This window comes from Chinchilla lanigera, unplaced genomic scaffold, assembly GCF_000276665.1.
Source record: "Chinchilla lanigera isolate Chin_1 unplaced genomic scaffold, ChiLan1.0 scaffold00120, whole genome shotgun sequence".
NCBI classification, from domain to species: Eukaryota; Metazoa; Chordata; class Mammalia; order Rodentia; family Chinchillidae; genus Chinchilla; species Chinchilla lanigera.
This window is the reverse complement of record NW_004955521.1, coordinates 497,293-515,020: the sequence shown is the minus strand read 5'-3', so window position 1 is coordinate 515,020 and position 17,728 is coordinate 497,293. Positions and strand designations below refer to the sequence as shown.

General features: G+C 41.1%; 1 protein-coding gene across 9 annotated transcripts in view; it reads right to left on the bottom strand.

Annotated features, from left to right (window-relative positions):
* Sncaip (synuclein, alpha interacting protein) overlaps positions 1 to 17,728 on the bottom strand; it is a 138,422-nt gene that overhangs the window by 33,671 nt on the left and 87,023 nt on the right. For 6 of the 9 annotated variants that reach the window (XM_005409294.2, XM_005409292.2, XM_013507091.1 and 3 more), the window contains exon 4: positions 415 to 1,286. In XM_005409294.2, the coding sequence (XP_005409351.1) occupies positions 415 to 1,286 (872 nt within the window). Of the gene's footprint in view, positions 1 to 414; positions 1,287 to 17,728 lie in introns of those variants that run through there. The other 3 variants (XM_005409297.2, XM_005409291.2, XM_005409301.2) reach the window with 2 other exon arrangements.

Sequence of the window (17,728 nt, the reverse complement as noted above, 5' to 3'; positions counted from 1 at the left end):
TCATCAACAAAGAACTGACACCCAGCAAATAAGTAAGCAAAAACACTACAAGCCATCTGAAAAGCAGGAAGAGTGCTATTAACACTCAATAGCTTCCCTTTTTTGTGTTTCAGTTTTAGATTAAATGTCTTTATTCTGGTTGAATTCATGCAAAGTTAAAATGAACTAACACAACTTCTATGGCCATTTGTTTTAGCTGTATTAACATCCCAACTCCTCCTATGGCCATCTGCTTTTCCTGTATTAATCTCCTGATTTTTTGTTTTAAAGATGAAAAGGTCACATATCCCACCTAAAGCCGTAAGTAAAGATTAAGCAATAGACATAACAAGTGCACCTTTGTTCTAGGAATGAAGCTGATAAAAATGGAGTCTTTAGATGACTAATACATATCCCGAACTAGAGCACACTCACCAAGAGAGATATCTGTCCTTCTTTAACGATGTTCAAAATGCTTTTTACTTTTTTCAAATACTCATTCTTTTCTTCCGGGCCTTGAGAGCTGGTCCAGACCATGCCATTGACCTGCTCCCCCAGTGTGGACTCTGTGGTTGAGGACTGTGTGTGGAAGGTCTTGAGGTGGCAGTCAGGTGCTGTCTTCTCGACTTTTCGGTTATGTGGATCACCAAAGGCCTTGCTTAGGAAGTCTTTATTGTGGTTTTCAGGCTCGTACGCAGAGCCACACTTAACAGGAGGAGGTGAACTCTCAGACTCTTCAGTGGACAGCTTGTGTGAGTCCCGGAGGACAGCTGATGCTTTTCTCAAGTGAGGGCTTTTCACAGGAGAAAGAACACAAAAGGGTGTCAGGCTGGAAGGAGGGTTCTCAGTGCTTCCTGGAGAGCAGGCTTTGACAGAAAGGCCATTGAGGGTTGTGCATAAACCCAAAATTCTTTTCTCTGAAGTTACCTTGGTAAAAGAGGCAAGCTGTTGACTGGATTTAATGTAAGGCACATCCAGAATCTCATCCATGTCGAGGTCATAATGTTCCAGCTCGCCCAGAGCAGCAAGGGGCTCAGAGCTCTTCCCTGGCACGCTGCCCCCTCCGTGTTCCGGGCCAAACTCCTCGGCCTGGGGGCCCTGGTCAGACTCACCCCCTTTCTGGTGCTCCACCTTACGGTTCTTTTGCTCATCACTTTCATTATTCTCCAGAGTCTCTGGCTGATGCTTCAGGGGGGAAACCCGTTTCACTGGGCGAAACTTACTGTATACATCAGCAATTCCCGTGGGCTTCTGTGTGTTTGTAATGAGAGCTGAGATGCCACAATTCCAGCCAGAGCTAGAAACTGCTTTTTAAAAAAGGTGAAAGAGGAGACTGTTAAATTGGAATGCTGAACACATCCTGCGCACGCAGGCACACACGATCCACTCAAGTTATGCTCAAATTAAGACCCTGTGCAAGGGGAGGTCTTAAAAGGGATACATGTCCATAGCATAAGGGATTCATACTTACTACAAAAACAGCGAATGTTAAAGTCAAGTCATGATATACAGACTACAAATTAAAGTAGCAGTAATGGTAAAAAAGAGTGCTAGAGAAAACAAACTCAGATGCTGAGATTTACTCACTGGATAGATCTATATTCCTGGCAGTATTTTAATATTTGCTACTATCCTGAAAAAACAGGACTAGAGGATAGAATGCTGTATTAAACTTCTCAATTAACTTACAGAGGAAAGGGATATATGCATATATATGCACAAACATGGTCATGTAAACCCACACACACCTCTATGCTTAACAGCCCCATACAAAGAAAGGGTAAGTTATTTAATGTTACACAAACTCAAACTGTGACCTATCGGGTGACTCAGCAGCTCTCTATTTGGTGGTTAAGGAAAAAATAGAAAGGAATGAAGTGGTCAGGAGTTGAGTGGACCAGGAGAGACAAGTCATGATGGAGATCAACCCCAGCCTAGACACTGCATTCCAGTCAACCCCAAGAGAAGAGCACCTCACAGAGCCCTCTGGCATCCAACATGACAAAATGGTACACTCATATCTCACAACAGGGCATGCTTTTATTTTTTTTGTTTGTTTGTTTTTTTGTTTTTCTCCGGTACCAGGAACCGAACTCACGACCTTGCGCATGCCAGGCAGGTGCTTTTGCCGCTGAGCTAAATCCCCAGCCCCAAGGGCATGCTTTTAAAGATTTTATGCTGCCTGACATCGTCAGAAAAGCTGGAAAACAAATAGGAGGATGAGAAATTTATAGAGAGGATGGGGTAGGCAGAAAAAATTTTTCTCATTTCTGTGCAAAGTTCAAGGAAAGATTATAGGGTCTGCTTGAGATGGAGCGTAGAGCAAAACAATCAGATACATTAGAGATGAAAGATAAGAACCACTACCTTCTGAGGGAGGCTTCCTGTGAGGCGACCAGAGACCCCCCTCCTGGGGCAGGGAGGTTGAGGAGCCACGTACCCTCCTGTGTGATGGTGCTGCTTCCCCTGGGATACTCCTCCACTGGACAAAGGATGGCTCAGCATCCCAGGAACCTTGCAGGCCTCTCATCTATAGGTTGCTCTTCTCCTGATGTTAGTTTACACCTTCCTCCACCAAAGAGGATCTCAGGGCTCACCCTCCACCTGTCTATCTCTTGCTCTGGACAACTGCAGGTGAAGAACTTAAGCTTGTGTGTTCTTTGCTTGTGTGTACTCTCAGGTCTGTAACTGTAATGACAGTCCCTGGGCCGGACAAAGGGGTAAGAGTGGGGGTTCTGAGCCCCACTGCTATATAAGTGAGTTTTGTTCCTGAAAGTGACAATCTGGATGCCACTTCAGATAATCTACAATTTGCAGTGCACTCTTTTCTGGCTCTGGCATTCAAGAACTGAAGAAGAAACTAAGAGGAGATATGAAGGAAGAACTGGTTTTTCTCCAGTAAGTAATGTGTAACGGTGTCCAGAAGGGAAGGGTGGTTTCTAGACAGATGGCTTTAGACTGCGTTTGTCTCTCCTTTTCTTGGTTTGAGCTCTTGGTTGGATACAGTGCTTGGCCTAGAGCAGACAATTAACAGATGCAAGTATGTGAATTTGAATCTCACCCTGGACAATTCACTAGTCTTTAAAAATGCACACAGTGCACCCTCCTGAGGGATTTATAGCTTAATCTCACAGGGGACAAAAGTCCTGTTAAACTCAGAGAAGTGATAATCACCAGTAAGAGCCAGTTTTTCTGAAGTTATTTATGACATGTAAATATAAAGGCGAAGATGATTTCTAGTTAGTCTCCTATAAATTTAGAAGTTTTCTTTTATATGTCCTTTTCTCTCTAAAAATGTAAAACTACAAGAAATTAATGTTTGCCAGAAATTTATGCCAAGGCTTTCTCTCTTCCTTAAGAACATATGGTTACTTACTTATATAAAACAGAAGATAGCAGACATAGAACTTATCAGGTATAATATGCTTTTATTTTTACTCATAATCCTTTTGAAAAACTTTCAATATAGTAGGAAAATATATATTAAAAGACATTTGTGAGATATATACTTATTATTAGGCATGGTATTTGCTAATATTTTGAAAATTATCTTGATTTCTTTGGACCTTGTAAATATGCATCTCAAAATATATTTAAAAATGTAAAGCCACATGACTTAGTAGGTCAATAAAATGAGCGCACTGTACCAATATATTTATGTATTGTATAAGGTCATGGGTTCAAAGGGCTACTCTTTTATGTTGGCTTTATTTACATGTGAAATTTTTTCCAAGTGATACAGGGAAATGGATACCATATGTTTCCCAGCTGTTTTGTTCTGACAGGAGCCATTAAGAACACTCTGTGGAAATGAATTCTGTCTGAATCTTATGAAAACACTTCTTTCCACAAAAAGGTCTTGAAACTGAAAATGCAGTATCAACATTGAGGCTTGCTGCCCTTTCTCTTATGCAAATCTGACTTTTAGGGGAGGTAGAACGAATTCTGTGCTTTCTGGTCTGTATCTTGACTGCCAGGAAAAAAAATTCAGTCATGAAACATGGCTATATTTAACAGGCATTAGTGCAAATGCTCCAATTTATTGGTGTATCATATATTTGGGTAAGAAAGGCAGTTTTATGTACATACAAAAGACAAAATTCAATTAGTTAATTTATCTAAGCTAGGTAAACGGGTCTTTAAACACGCGACAAGGGAAAGGGCTACTAATAATTGGTAAGATTTTTACTTCCAATTCTTCGAGCATATCAAAAATTTTAGTTGCATTATTTCTCTCCCCTAATACTAGAACAGATTTCTTATCATCCTTGAAAACAAATTTCAGAGTAATTATGGCTATTAAGAATATTTTTGAGGCTAAATTTGCTTTTTGAAATTATGAATAAATTTTTTATATACTAATAAAATTTAAATATCTGAGAATTTTATCTTAGATTTTTACAAGCTGCAGGGAATAGGATCTGTGTCTAATTTATCTCTCTGTCCCTCAAAGCATCCAGGAAATTGCTTTACCTAATAGGCTCTTAACAACTTTTTGGTTGATGGGTTAATTTTTAACATGTTATGGAAGAAAACATATGTCTAAAATGTCTTACACCTGTCTACCTGAATATGTCACTAATTTTCTAAAATAGCTAGAAGGTACCTGGATGTGTGTATTTAGTGCCAAGTCACATGCTATAGTAATCTCTTCTAATCTAGCTGCCATCTGAAATGCCTCTGAATGTGGGCAAGGAATTTTCAACTGCCTTCTAAACCATCTCTCCACAAGTGATTTTCAATAAGCATTAATGTGGGCCTAGGGTGTGCAAATGCTGAAAAAGGGCAGCACATTCCGGTCTCAAGGTCTCATCCCTGTGCACCCTTGCCTGCTTCCTCCCTATACACACACACACACACACACACACACACATACACTCACACCCTTTCTTCTTCCCCAAACATTTTCCTCTAGACTCTGGCCTGGGTAACTGGATGACTATTTATTCAGTCTCTCAAGTAATGAATCTCCAATGCACTGATGATCCGTTTCCCTTACCCTTGCCTCACATGCCCCAGACACCATCTTTTGGCTTAAGTCCCTTGATTTTCTTCACCCTCACTGGACTGACTGGGCCACACTGGGCCCTCTCTTGTACCCTTCACAAGAATTTCCCTGCTTGGATTGGTCTCCCTTTCCAGCCAGTCCTGAGTCACCCAAAACCTCAGATGACCTGGTATTTCCTAACTGTATTTCCCTATGTGTTACATGCACATTCCTGCTGTCTCTAAATGGAACCATACAAAGTACCCCTGATGTATGCAGCAAGAATGCTGTTCACCTTCTAGTTCCCTTTCTTCATCCTAACTCTTTTAAGGAGTCTGTTTGGTGCTAGAAGGAATTCAGTTCCTCTTCAAAACTTCGAATTTTCCTTTAGGAAATGAAATTGCAGGCCTCAGGCTCAGCAGCTTCCATAAAGAATTAATGAGAATGTTTTATGTCTGTCACAGTCATTTTAATTATGACTTTAAATTTATTGCAAGTAACATGGTTTCTATTTACAATAGTAAAGTTTCTTTTAGTAATAGGTATGTTTAAAAGTGAAGTGTTTTAGAAAAATGTATTAAAAATAGTATTAGCGGTATACAGGTAAAGCAAAAATAACAAAAACAGACCTTGGACATAACAAACATATTGTGGAAATGATACTTAAATTATTAGGTTTGGGAAATCCTGCCTTCCAGTTAATAGCTGAATTCTTTAGCACTGTATGTTGCTGTTCTTTTGTTCCTTTACTAATTTACCTTCTCACTTCAGCACTAATCATTACCAAATCATTCATCTTTCCTACTCTTCCATTCCTGAATTTACCCTTTCTGGATATACTGTGCTCATTCATCACTGCTCCTGCTCTTGGGCTTGTTTTTTCTTCCTGCAATGCCCTGGTGTCTTAGCTGCCTGAGACTCAAGGACACAGCACAGGTTCCATCAGATGTTACACGGCTGATGCATTTCCTGACTCTCCTATGGACAGCTGCTCCTGCTTTGCAGTGCCCTGACAATACTTGTACCTACCTGGAGTTGGGGATTTCTGAAGTTGATTCATTGGGGCACTGGTCTCATCTTTTCTCTTAGGAATTCCTCCAGGGCACATACTGCTCAAGAATCTACTGGTGTTTGATATCAGCCCATTGTCTACCACAGTGCCTTGAAGACAGCAGGGTCTACTTGTAAATCGTTGAAAGAGTGGATGTATGAAGAGAGGAAGGAAAGAAAGGAGTATATCTCATGAAAGATGCAAAATGAAGCACATAAACATGAGTTCTGTCAAGGTAACTCCATCCTGCCACACTGTGCGCAAGCTGTGCTGAGTATCTCAAAGATAGCATCAGTCAACTATTGAAGATGATGAGATTTAGGAGATGTGCTACACACTGGAATACTCCCATCCATTTCCTGCAGTAAGTTCTAAGTCTCAGTTTCCTCATCTGAAGAATGAAGAGGTCACCATGTATGGTTGTTAAGACCTGATCCACCCAAAATTCCTATGACTGTACATAATGTCTACAAATAACAGGCTCTTTATTCTGAATGACTCACTATGAAACACTATAATTCTTCTGGATCCAAGTATTTTACCAGATCCTCACCAATTTATAATTATGAGGCTAAGCTGATTGCTGACACAGAGCAACTCTTTGGCTCTTGGGTTTGATAAATTAGTGTTTTCTTAAAATGATAATGTACAGTTCGCTGTTACAATAGCAGATCCAACTAAACATCTATGCTGGCTCCTAAAATGACTATTTTATTTCTAAATAGTGAAGTTATTTGTCCATATTAGAAAGTTAGCTTGAGATACCAAGAAGAGAGAGAAAAGGGTTATGTCTTTAGGGTAAAATACTTGTTTTTTATTAAAAGTTAAATGGGTTCTATTTTCTCTGAGAAACAAAATGGTCAGATTTAGATATTATTGCTTTAAAGTGTACATAGCAATACACTATACATCTATAGCCACTGGAGACCTTGCTGGTTCAAGAATGTACCTTCTGTGTTTCCAACAATGCAGTACCTTTCATTTTTTACACCAAAGAAGGGGCTTTATGAATGTTTAGGAATGCCAGGGGTAGACTCATAGGTTCCCTTTATCCTGCATAAACTGAAATCTGTAGTGGACCCACTTACTGCAAATACTTCAGGCCCTGAAGGAAGTGTGACAGGTGGCCTCATGACAACAGGAGGACCACTCTGGGTCTGAGTGAAGGATACTGCTGGGTTCTTTTCTGTATTTAGAGGGCAGAGTGTAATCTAGCCTAAAAAAAGGCTGAATTAACTCCAAATTTGGAGTATTGTACTAGGGAATTATACTGGGAAGAGTAAATATGTGTGACAGAAATATATTTTGGAATGGGTTGCTTGCTCATTCCTTCACTGTGATACCACAGACTCTTGGTGAAGGAATCTGGAAGTTCTAGGGAAAGTACAGAGGACTTTATTTTTTAATAATGCCAGTCAACTATCTATTCACATTAGCATATTCAAATTCCACAGAAAAAGATTCCTTTATTTGAGTTCTAAACTACTTCTAAGTAGATAATGATATCGAGCAATTGTTGTTGAACATGTCAGAGCCACCTGCTCAGATAATTCTGGAGCCTACTGGTGGCCATTTCTTTGTTCTGTGAAAAATCACTCAATACTCAAGTCGCCCTGGTCAGAAACGTTACTTCTTTACCAAAGAGGTACTTCCTACCATGAATTCAGACTCAATATTCTGACAACATTAAGCCTTTGGGTTTCAAAAGTACAGTCCATTGAACAGTAACTGGTAGATCTGAAGAAAGTACATGCTTTTAGAGTTACTCCATCATCTAAAAATAATGCTAACCTTCACTTTAACATTAGCACAACTGGATGAATGAATTGAGTTTTGTGTTAATTCTAGGCCCATTTTCCAGGATTCCGTCGTCTCTTCCTCCCCATGCAGAACTGCAGAGACACACATGGAGGACTACAAGGAGAAGGCTCATCAGGCAGAGGACTAGAGCAAGGCTTGGCACGAGCAGGCTCAGCACGGCTTCTGGCCCTCAGACACACACTTACCAATTCTAAGGTGGAGATGTTTCAGTGTTGACTGATTGTCAGGAACAAAGAACATCGACTGACTGCTCCTTGTAAGACAAAACAAGCAGCAGAAGGGCAGGTAGGTGAGAGAGCGAGAAACCTCTACTTTCTACTCTTCTCTCACCACTGGTAACCGTAAACACCTGTTATTTTATTTCTAAATATGAGTATATGTTCACATTAAAAAATAGCTTTAGACACCAAAAAAGACAAAGGAAAGGGGTTTTGGTGTGGGCATCTTTTTAGGGCACGAGAGTGTTCTCTGTCTTCCCTCCTACTTCCCATGAGAAATGAGCGGAGAGTGAAATCCTGTCCTACTTTGAGAGGAACGCACATTAGGGTCCAGAAGGGAGGAGAAGTGAACGGGGTGCTGCCCCGCAGCTTGCGTCCTCCTGCTCGCGCTGCTTCTCCAGAGCTCCTAGCGACCAGGCCGGGGAGAGGACGCAGGTGTGGTGCACAGAGCAAAGTGGGAGGAGGGACAGCATGGCTCTTGCTGTGCCTCTGCCCTCCAGCGCAGGTCAGTGTGCGCTTGGCAGGTGATATTACAAAAGATCAGAGAAAGATGCATGGCATTTTAAGAATTCCGCAAAATGTATCTTAATAGGAATTTTCCTAAAACTTTTCTCTAAAACTTTACACATATTTGTGAAAGGCTTTCTATGTTTCTCGGCACAAAGCAAGTGTATGATTCCATCAGAGATTTTTCACAAGTCTGGAGGATAGATGGGCAGTTCTTAGGCATTCGCAATTGAAAATAAATGACGGCTCAGGGAAATTTAAGTATCATATGGAGAACTACATAGCATACTGACTTTTTAACCAGGATTGCGCACCCTGACTGCAACTGTTCATAAAACTAGAGGACCACTTTATCAAAACTAAAAGTATTCCCTGGACATGCAATCCACAGTGCCTCTATTTGGGTTGTATGTAGCACATGGAATTCAAGAAACCAGAGGCCAAACCTGGTCATACTCATTTTAGATTCACTTTAACCTGAACCCCAAACTGCTCTCTGATTACAATTTGGGAATCGTTTACTAACAAGCTGTCATTTAGGAGCAAGTTTTTCAAAAATAGTTTTCAATAAAAACTATTCTTGAAAACATTAGAATGGAAGAATTTCTATTTTTTATCTTTAATGGTGTTATCTTAAATTTAGACTCATCTTATTACAAGAATCTATTCTTCCAGCTGGTGACCTCTTTTTAATATTATCAAGAGATGTCAGACTATAATGCAGCATGTTCAGAAGTGTTAAAGCAACTGATGGAAGAATAAAGTATTTTCACAGGGTTCATTCAATCAACAAATCCTGGCTAAGTAGCTTCTGTGCCATGGTTCTAGGCACAGGCAAGGGTGAAATGCCTGAACCACAGCGCTGGAACGACAAGTATGAAACACAGAGTGCTCTGAAGGAAATAATCAGGGTACAGAACGGAGAAGAGCTAAGCAACCTTATCAGGAGGTGACCTTTAAACTAAGACGGGGTGATGAAAGATGTGAGTTTCAGGGGGAAAGTTAAAGGAAAGATACTTTGGGGTGGAGAGAAACACATTCACAGATGCCTAAAGCAGAAGAGAATCTGGCAGATTCTGCAGCTCTCATTCCCAGAGTGAAGTGAGCCACATGGAAGGGACTGAAAACGAACAGGAGGGAGGCTATCGGGCCAGTGCAGTTCGGAGTTTTGTTGGCCACAGAAAGATGTTGTTTTCATTTTAACCGAAGTAAGGTATCCCTGAGGGGGGCTCATAAAGAAATGCATTCTCTCAGGGTGGAAGGGGGTGAGGGAGCTCTTGAGGGTCTCTTTTAGAAGGGCACTAATCTCATTCATGAGGCTCTACTCTCCTGACCTAATAACCTCCCTGAAGGTTTCACCTCTGCATAACATCACCTTGGGAGTCAAGTTTCAATGTATAAATTTTGCAGAAGCACAGAAGACTCAGACCCTAGTGATGAACTGATGTGGGGTCTGAGGGAGGGAGAATTCTGACTTCAGAAACAGAGTAGATTTTTCAGTAAGCTGCGCGCTGTTTTTTGAGGGGAAAATGTGAGGAGGAACACTGTGTGAAGAGGGCTGAAGAAGTGCCCTGTAGAACTCCACGAGATGTCAAAGTGGATATGAGGGGTCTCTGCAAGAGAGGCCGGAATGTGGAGATCTGCAGCAGCTTGTAGGTGGAACACACGCGGAACTGGGAGAGTGAGTGAGAGAGACGCAGAGGAGAGAGAGGATCCTGTTAAGTATTTAGTATGATTGATGGTTTAAAGGTCAAGCAAAGGAAGGAGAAGAACTAAAAGTAGAAAAGCAGATTTCAGAGTGTTGGCAGGAAAATGAGGAGGGAAGGCCTCACAAAAACCAAGAGAGGAGACCGAAAGGAATGACCAATAGTGTCAAATCCTGTCCAGAGGCCAAGAAAGACAAGCACATCAAAATGTCACTGGATCTGACTCTACAGAAGTGGGGACCTTCCCAGACAAGCGAGTCTGACTGCAGATCCTGAGGTGAATGGAGGGAGAAGGCTGGAGATGCAGCCTTCTGTAACTCTCACAGCAGGTTGGTGCTAAACAGGGTGGAGAGAGGAGCAGACAGACAGGATGGAGGGTCCTGGAGAGGGCTTTATTAGTTTTTCTTTAAGGATGGGAGGCAAAGAGGGCATAATCTTTAAAGATAGGAGGTAAAGAGGGCCACAGGAAAAAAGAGACTGATGGCGCAGATGAAAGCAGGGGTAGCAAACCAGATGAAGACAGGAGAATAACAGCTGTCCATACTTCCATTGTGATACCAGCCCCAGGCTTCTTTCCACTTTCCCCACATTCATCTGTCCATCCACCATCCACACCTCTAGCATTTCAGTTAGCAACAAGCTCCGGACACCACCATGGACCCCACTGTCCAAATGAGCTTTAGTCTACTAGGGAAAACTGATATTAAACCAATATCACACTATTAGTAAATTTCCAAACAGAAACATATAAAGAGGAGGAAAAGTATAGAGAACTAGAAAATGTGCTGCAATGGTGCTGGTATAGCAGACCTGTGCTGTCCAGAACAGAGGACAACAGAAGACTGAGGCCAGTGAGCGTTTAAAATGTGGCTGGCGGTACACACTGACATGATAATAGTTTTGACTTAGTGAGTAAAATAACATATCTGTTTGATATTTATTGAATGTGGTACTACAAGGTGGTAATTATATGTGGAGCTGAGATTACATATTTTTACTAGACAGTGTCTAGAAGTCAGGTACAAGGGCTCTGAAAAGGGCTCTGGAGGTGGAAAGGGAACAGGAAAGACAGTCCCTGCCAAGAACATAGCAGACACGGGTAATCGAGCTACAAGACTCTAGGCTTCTCCGTTACCTGGGTTTATTACTTATTTACTTGCTTGACTGATCGACTGTACTGGGGACTGAATTCCGGGGTTTGCATGTGCTAGGCAAGGACTGTATCAGTGAGCTACAGTTCAGCCCTACCACCTCTTACTGCGGGAATAGTCAGAGCAAAAGATATACGTGGACAAAGAAGGATCATTGGAAATGGGAAGACAGAGGCTGTTTAATGTTGGGAGACAAAAGAAAGAATCATCTTCAGCAAGCGGTGAGGTGTATCAGGGATGCTTTGGAGTTCCCAAACTAGAACTTTCAGCAACACACACTCATACAGTGCTTTCACACTGGGTTGGGAAAATGGGTCAGAAGAAATCCTTTTTCCCTGTGGAACGTCTTAGACTCCTGAGAAGGAAATTACTGAGAAGCCTTAGCCACACAGGTAAAAGATTCTATGCTTTTATTTAGGGTTCTTCGTGTCCTAGTGTTTCAGTTCTTTCCTTCTCTGCCTACATGATACTTCTCTCTGAATTTCTCGTTCTTCATCCTTCTTTATACTGGACTTTCCCACACTCATTTCTACCAAGAGGGGGCTTCTTTAACGATCTGTTTTAGAAGCAGAAGACATGTTCCTTAGAGTCAAATAAGAAGAAACCAGGGCATAGAAGAGGAGACTGTGAGAACCCTCCTCTAAATTTTCTTTTCCACAAATTCTTTCTTAATTATTACTTTCTTAACTCTTAAAAGTTAACACTGCTATTAACTTTTTAGAAGACAAGGCTGCTGCAGTGACTGTACTTACGGTTGGGCAGAGAAAAAGTGTTCAGGAGAAGAGGCAGATACACAATGTATTCAAGCTCTGCTACTTTCAGCCCCTTCTTTAATTTCAGTATTGAGAGTCTTATTCTAATTTTTTTACCAACCCCTGGTTCGTCTTCATGCACACTGACTTACATTCTTGCTCTCAGAGCAAATTTACTTTTATGGGTGAGTTCTGTGATCCATTCACAATCACAGCCACGTGCATTCCACAGCAATAGAAAGAAAGGCCAGCAGATGACACTGTCCTTACTTTATGATTAAAACTATACACAAAATATGGCTCAGGAAAAAATATAGTAACTTTATTTTCATGGCACGATTGATTAGTTTTTAACTTTCTATCTTTTAAAGGATTATATCATCTTTATAATTATAATTTTGTTAAAAATTAAAATAATTGTTTTACATCATGAGTCTTCTCATCTAGATGTTTTATAACTTTTAAATTTTTAATTGTTAAATAAACTGGGTGTTTCACTGCTGCCTCATGTTGAGGTGTTCATTTTCTTGACTGGGATCATAAGAAGATGTGTTTCTCTATGCTTTGGGGTGTCCTTTATATCACACCATGTGAAATGGACTAATCAGTAAGCTTTTCGATTTACTTTCATGCTCTTAGCATTAAACCTAAATGCAAACTGAAAACAGATTTACAAGTCTAACATCATCAACCACACCACACAATGTCTACAGGATAAATTTCATGCCAATCTATTATTTCAGATTATGAACTCCTTGAAAATCTTAGGGCACTATGTAAGTGTTCATTTTTACAGGCCCAGGGCCGGTTACAAAGTTTGCATGCACAATGCCTAAAAATACAGCAAATTTGCAGTGCTTTTAAATACACATCCAAGATGACTCTTATAAGACACCAAGTTTAAAAAATATGGTTTCCTTTACTCATTGTAATACAAGTAACATCCTATATTATTTGGTATTGATACTCTTTCATAATCTATTCTCAAAGATATTCCAAGACATCACGTTTATTACTGTGATATAACTAAATTTTAACCTCAATTCATTTAGGATCTCAGATGCAAAGCTCATTAATATTTGATTTTTTTCATGAGAAAATTTTACAGTGATCTTAGAAGATACATATTTTAAAAGAATCCCGAGGTATTTAAATCATTGTGAAGTGAAACAAATGTGTATCTGACTACCTAATGTAGTAAGTCCAACTCAATGAAACTGAGTATGTTTTATTTGAATGTCATGTGTTGCTATGATGTATTTCTACATTCATTTACAAACCACAGAGAGAGTTGGCATCATTGTCTTGTGGGCTCCTTTTCCTACGTGAGCAGCAGGTACGAAGCAGTGAATGAGTGCAACATTTCACACATAATTCCCTTCGGTGCTAACCCTTATGCTAGTCTACGTGCTATTCCTGGTTTCCTGCACTAAATTACTCAGTTGACTCAAACTCCTAACAGCCCTGGAGACAGCAGGGATGGTTTTAGATTCCCTTGTTAGCTCCAGAACTTTAAGCCAATTACTTATTTTTGACTGCTCTCTGTTTTCTCATCAATAAAATGGGCATAATAATCAGAATTATTCTGAGGCTAAGGAAGCTGTTGACCTGGCATGTTGCCTGGCACCCTGAACAGCTCAGGAGTAACTCAGAACCCTCCCCAGCACCTGTGCAGCTCTAGGCAAGGCAGAGTGTGATCTTGGGCTTCCTGCTCTTACTTGATCCCTTCACCTTTCTGTGATACCTCCAATTCCCCCATCTTCCTTCCTTTCAAAACCTCTTTTCTCTCCAAAGCTCAATGCCCCGTCACAGGGTAGTATAATTGTGGGGAAGTTTAGAATATCATTCCTGTTAGAGGAATCAATGCCTAGACTAAAGGAAGGGACAGCCTGGATAAACTTACGGGCAGTAGGGAGCTGGTGAGCGCAGGGGAGGCCCCCAAGACTCTAGCACTGCCATTAGCCGTCCTCGAGGCCCTCAGCTGGAGCTGGCCCAGGGGCTGTGTGAGCCCTGGGCTGTGTGAGCCCTGGGCTGTGTATTGCCCAGTGGGCTGCCGGAGGCCAGGCTCAATTGCCACTATTGTTCCTCTCAGAACATGGGGGAAGCAGGCAGAAAGAATGGGCCTTCTCACACAGACAGGAAAGGTCCCTGGTAACTCCCAGGAGCTGTCCACTGGCTGACCGGTTCTGATCAGACTATACAGGAGGAGACCTCAAATTCAACTTGGGTCCCCTATGGGGGTGCTGGAATGTATACACAAGTCATGAAGATGCACCTGAAACTGTGGCAGGAATGGTTGACCCCAAGAAGATGAGAACAGGAGTGACTGATGCCCTCACACACTTGGCACTTGGTGCTGCTTCCCAGGAGTGGGTGCTCTTCCTGTCTACCCAGGTGCAGAGGTGACCCTGGTTCTAGAAGAGCTAGGGTGGGTGGTTGGCAACTCAAGGGATATTGATTTTGGCTGAATAACACAGTTAGCCTTTTATGGATGGACCGTGTCACAGGGAATGTGCCCTCCCTCTCACTAAAGTGAGAGGTAGAGGCTGGATGACCACAGGGATGGAACAGTAAGAATGACCTTCAAAGATCACACTGGAGTACACAGTTTTTAAACTTCTAGAAAACTTTTTGTTTGCAGATAATTTAAAATTTTTCCCTTTATAATCTACACAATATTTGTAAAATAAATATGCATTGCAAAACTAAATGTAATACCCCAGACAACTGTACACCTTCGTCCACATTCATTAGTTGTCAACATTTTACCAGTTCATTATTTGCACTTCCTTGCTTTTTCTCTCAGACTAGATGATTTTTAAAGTCTCTCACCTTACTGAGAAATAAGATTCTACAAGCTGAGGCTTCTTTCTAGGTACAGCTGAGCATCCCTAATCTGAAAATCAGAAATCCAAAAGGTTCCAAAATCTATAAGGATCCAAAATCTGAAACAGTTCTGATCCCTGGCATTTTGCATAAGGGATACCCAACCGGTGATGGGGTTTTAGACAGCAGGAGTCCTGCTGGCAGTGCTGTCACTGCACTCAGCAGAATATCTGAACTCTCAGGAGTCTGGCTTGGGTGAAGTCCTGAGCCTCCCCTCTCCTAGCTCACCATGTAGCAGTTACCCTGGGTTTCTTTAGCTCCTCATGTTGCTAAGCTCATCCAGGCCAGGGACTTCACACTTGCTAGTTCCTTTTCCTCAATCCTCCTTTCTGGTGTTCACGTGATGGGCAGCTCTAACACTCCTTGACCTCCCAAGCCAGTGACAGCTTTCCATGACAAACAGCTGGCTGTGGCACGTGTACCACACGTTGGTCACCACTGTAACTCCTCCCTTCCTCGTGCCCACATGATATTCTGTCACATTGCTCATGGTGCCCAATACGGTTCTCTGTAATAATCTTATTTACTAGTTTGCTTGCTTTTTTTTTTTGGTATCGGGAATTCAACTCAGGACCTTGCACTTGCCAGGCAGGCACTAATACCCCTGAGCTATATCCGCAGCCCTTGCTTGCTTTTTGACTGTCACCCCCACTGGACTATAAGCTCCGTGAACACAGGGACTCTCCTGTTCTTTGCCAAGTCCTCAGTGCTCGGGCCAAAGAACTCTCGACAAATGTGTGTGGAATGAGTAAATAAGAGAATAAATAAGAATAACTGGTTAAAGACTTGTTAATACAAGGATAGATGTTAGGATATGACAAAATGCTTCAGGTAGCAAGTGCTAATGAGTTCTAGAAGAGTAAAGGGAAGAGTGAGGCATAAGGGGATGTTCTTCTGCAGGTGCTCTGTGCTAAAGACGATGCTCACTTTCCTCAGAGGCCAAAGTGCTTTCTGCTGCCATCTATTTGTAAAGACAGAAATCTGCTCACATCCCTGGGACACACTCCCTAGACGGTGGACACAATAAAGACAGGCTGGACAGGATTAATTCTACATCTTGGTGCCCACAAAAATGACTGAAAATATTTCCATTCTTTTAGAAATTGGTTCTGAAAATTTTACCTTGTTTTCCTTTCCAAATATTACCACAAGATTTCTTTCAAAGTCCTCAGATAAAGTGATGCTGTATACAGGCGAATATTTCCACAGATTCCTTTTTCTAGAATCATTCTTTGTCTATTAAAATGTAGTTTCCTGGTCTCCAAATAGGCCACCAAATTGGAGGAGTATATATGATTTTATTATGATGCCTGAGTCTTTCCCTTGTAAATCAATTTCCTGTCAAACCTAAACATTGCTGACCATCTTGAGCACTGGGTCTTTGCTTTGGGTGCAGTTTAAAGGTTTGTGAACTTGAAGCTGGCCTCCTCCTCCACCTCAGAAAAAAAATATAACATCACTTAATGTGAAATGGCTAGAAGTCCCAAGACCTGAAGAAAATGGAATAAACCAGCCTAAGGAAGAATGATTGCTGAAAGTTTCTGTTTATTCACTTAAGAGCAGTTACTTAACAGAAGAAAGAAATTAACCCTTAATAGGGGAAAATGCAAATTTAAAGTTTTCAAAGGACAACATATTAAAATTAAATTGCTGCTGCTAAATCTAGTTTTTTTGCAATGTAGTATGCATAGTAGATAAGAACTAAATCTAGAGGAAGATTTCTAGAGGGGTCTGAACCTCAGCTCTGTAACTTGACTCCTGTGTGACTCTGGGCAAGATATTTAATTGATGTTTCTTAGCTTGCTGATCTACAACATAAATATCTAATAGTACTTAACTCACAGGGGTGATCGGTAAGTGCCTGCGACATTACCTAGTACATTAATAGTATCTATATTATTACTCATGAAACAGTTGGTATTGTTTTCCTCACTCCTCACCTCCAGTTAAAGAAAGAAAATTTTTTATTTGCAAAGTAGCTTTTGATACATCACCCAATTTTTATCCTAGCAATAGCTGGTTTCATTGGTAGAAGTTTCTTTTAAATTTTGAGACAGGGTCTTGCTCAGTTGCCCATGCTTGGCCTTAAACTCTTGAGCTTTCTGTAATTATCCCCCACATCCAGCTTAGAAGAAGTTTCTTATTTTATAGTTAATTAGCCACAGGCTTAAGATCACACAGCTGACAAACAGCTGAAACCCACCCAGACTTTGGACACCCTTCCTCGTCTCGCCTCCCACCAGCCTTTCTCTGGATCACTGTGCAGCTGTTACACAGGTCTTCTTTACTTCCACATATTGCTGACGACTTTGGACTCTGACAACAGCAAGCACTCTGCTGCACTTTGTGGCCCGTGTCACTGACCACAGGTATTGGCTCAACTCTGAAACAATTGTAACTCCTAGCCAAAAGCCTCTGTTAAGCCCTATAGAAACTGGAGTGTTTGAAATAAAAAGAAAAAAACTATAGGTAAGTGAAATTGAATTTAAAAAGGCTGAATTTAAAAATGTTTTCTGTGCACAAATACTGATGCATCTCTCACACACACACACACATACACACACACAAACCGAGAAAGACTAATTGCTATTCCGTCTCATCTAAGGACAATGTCAAAAGAAAACAAATAGTTCAGAAGGTAAATTAACCTGATAAAAGTCCTCTTAGTTG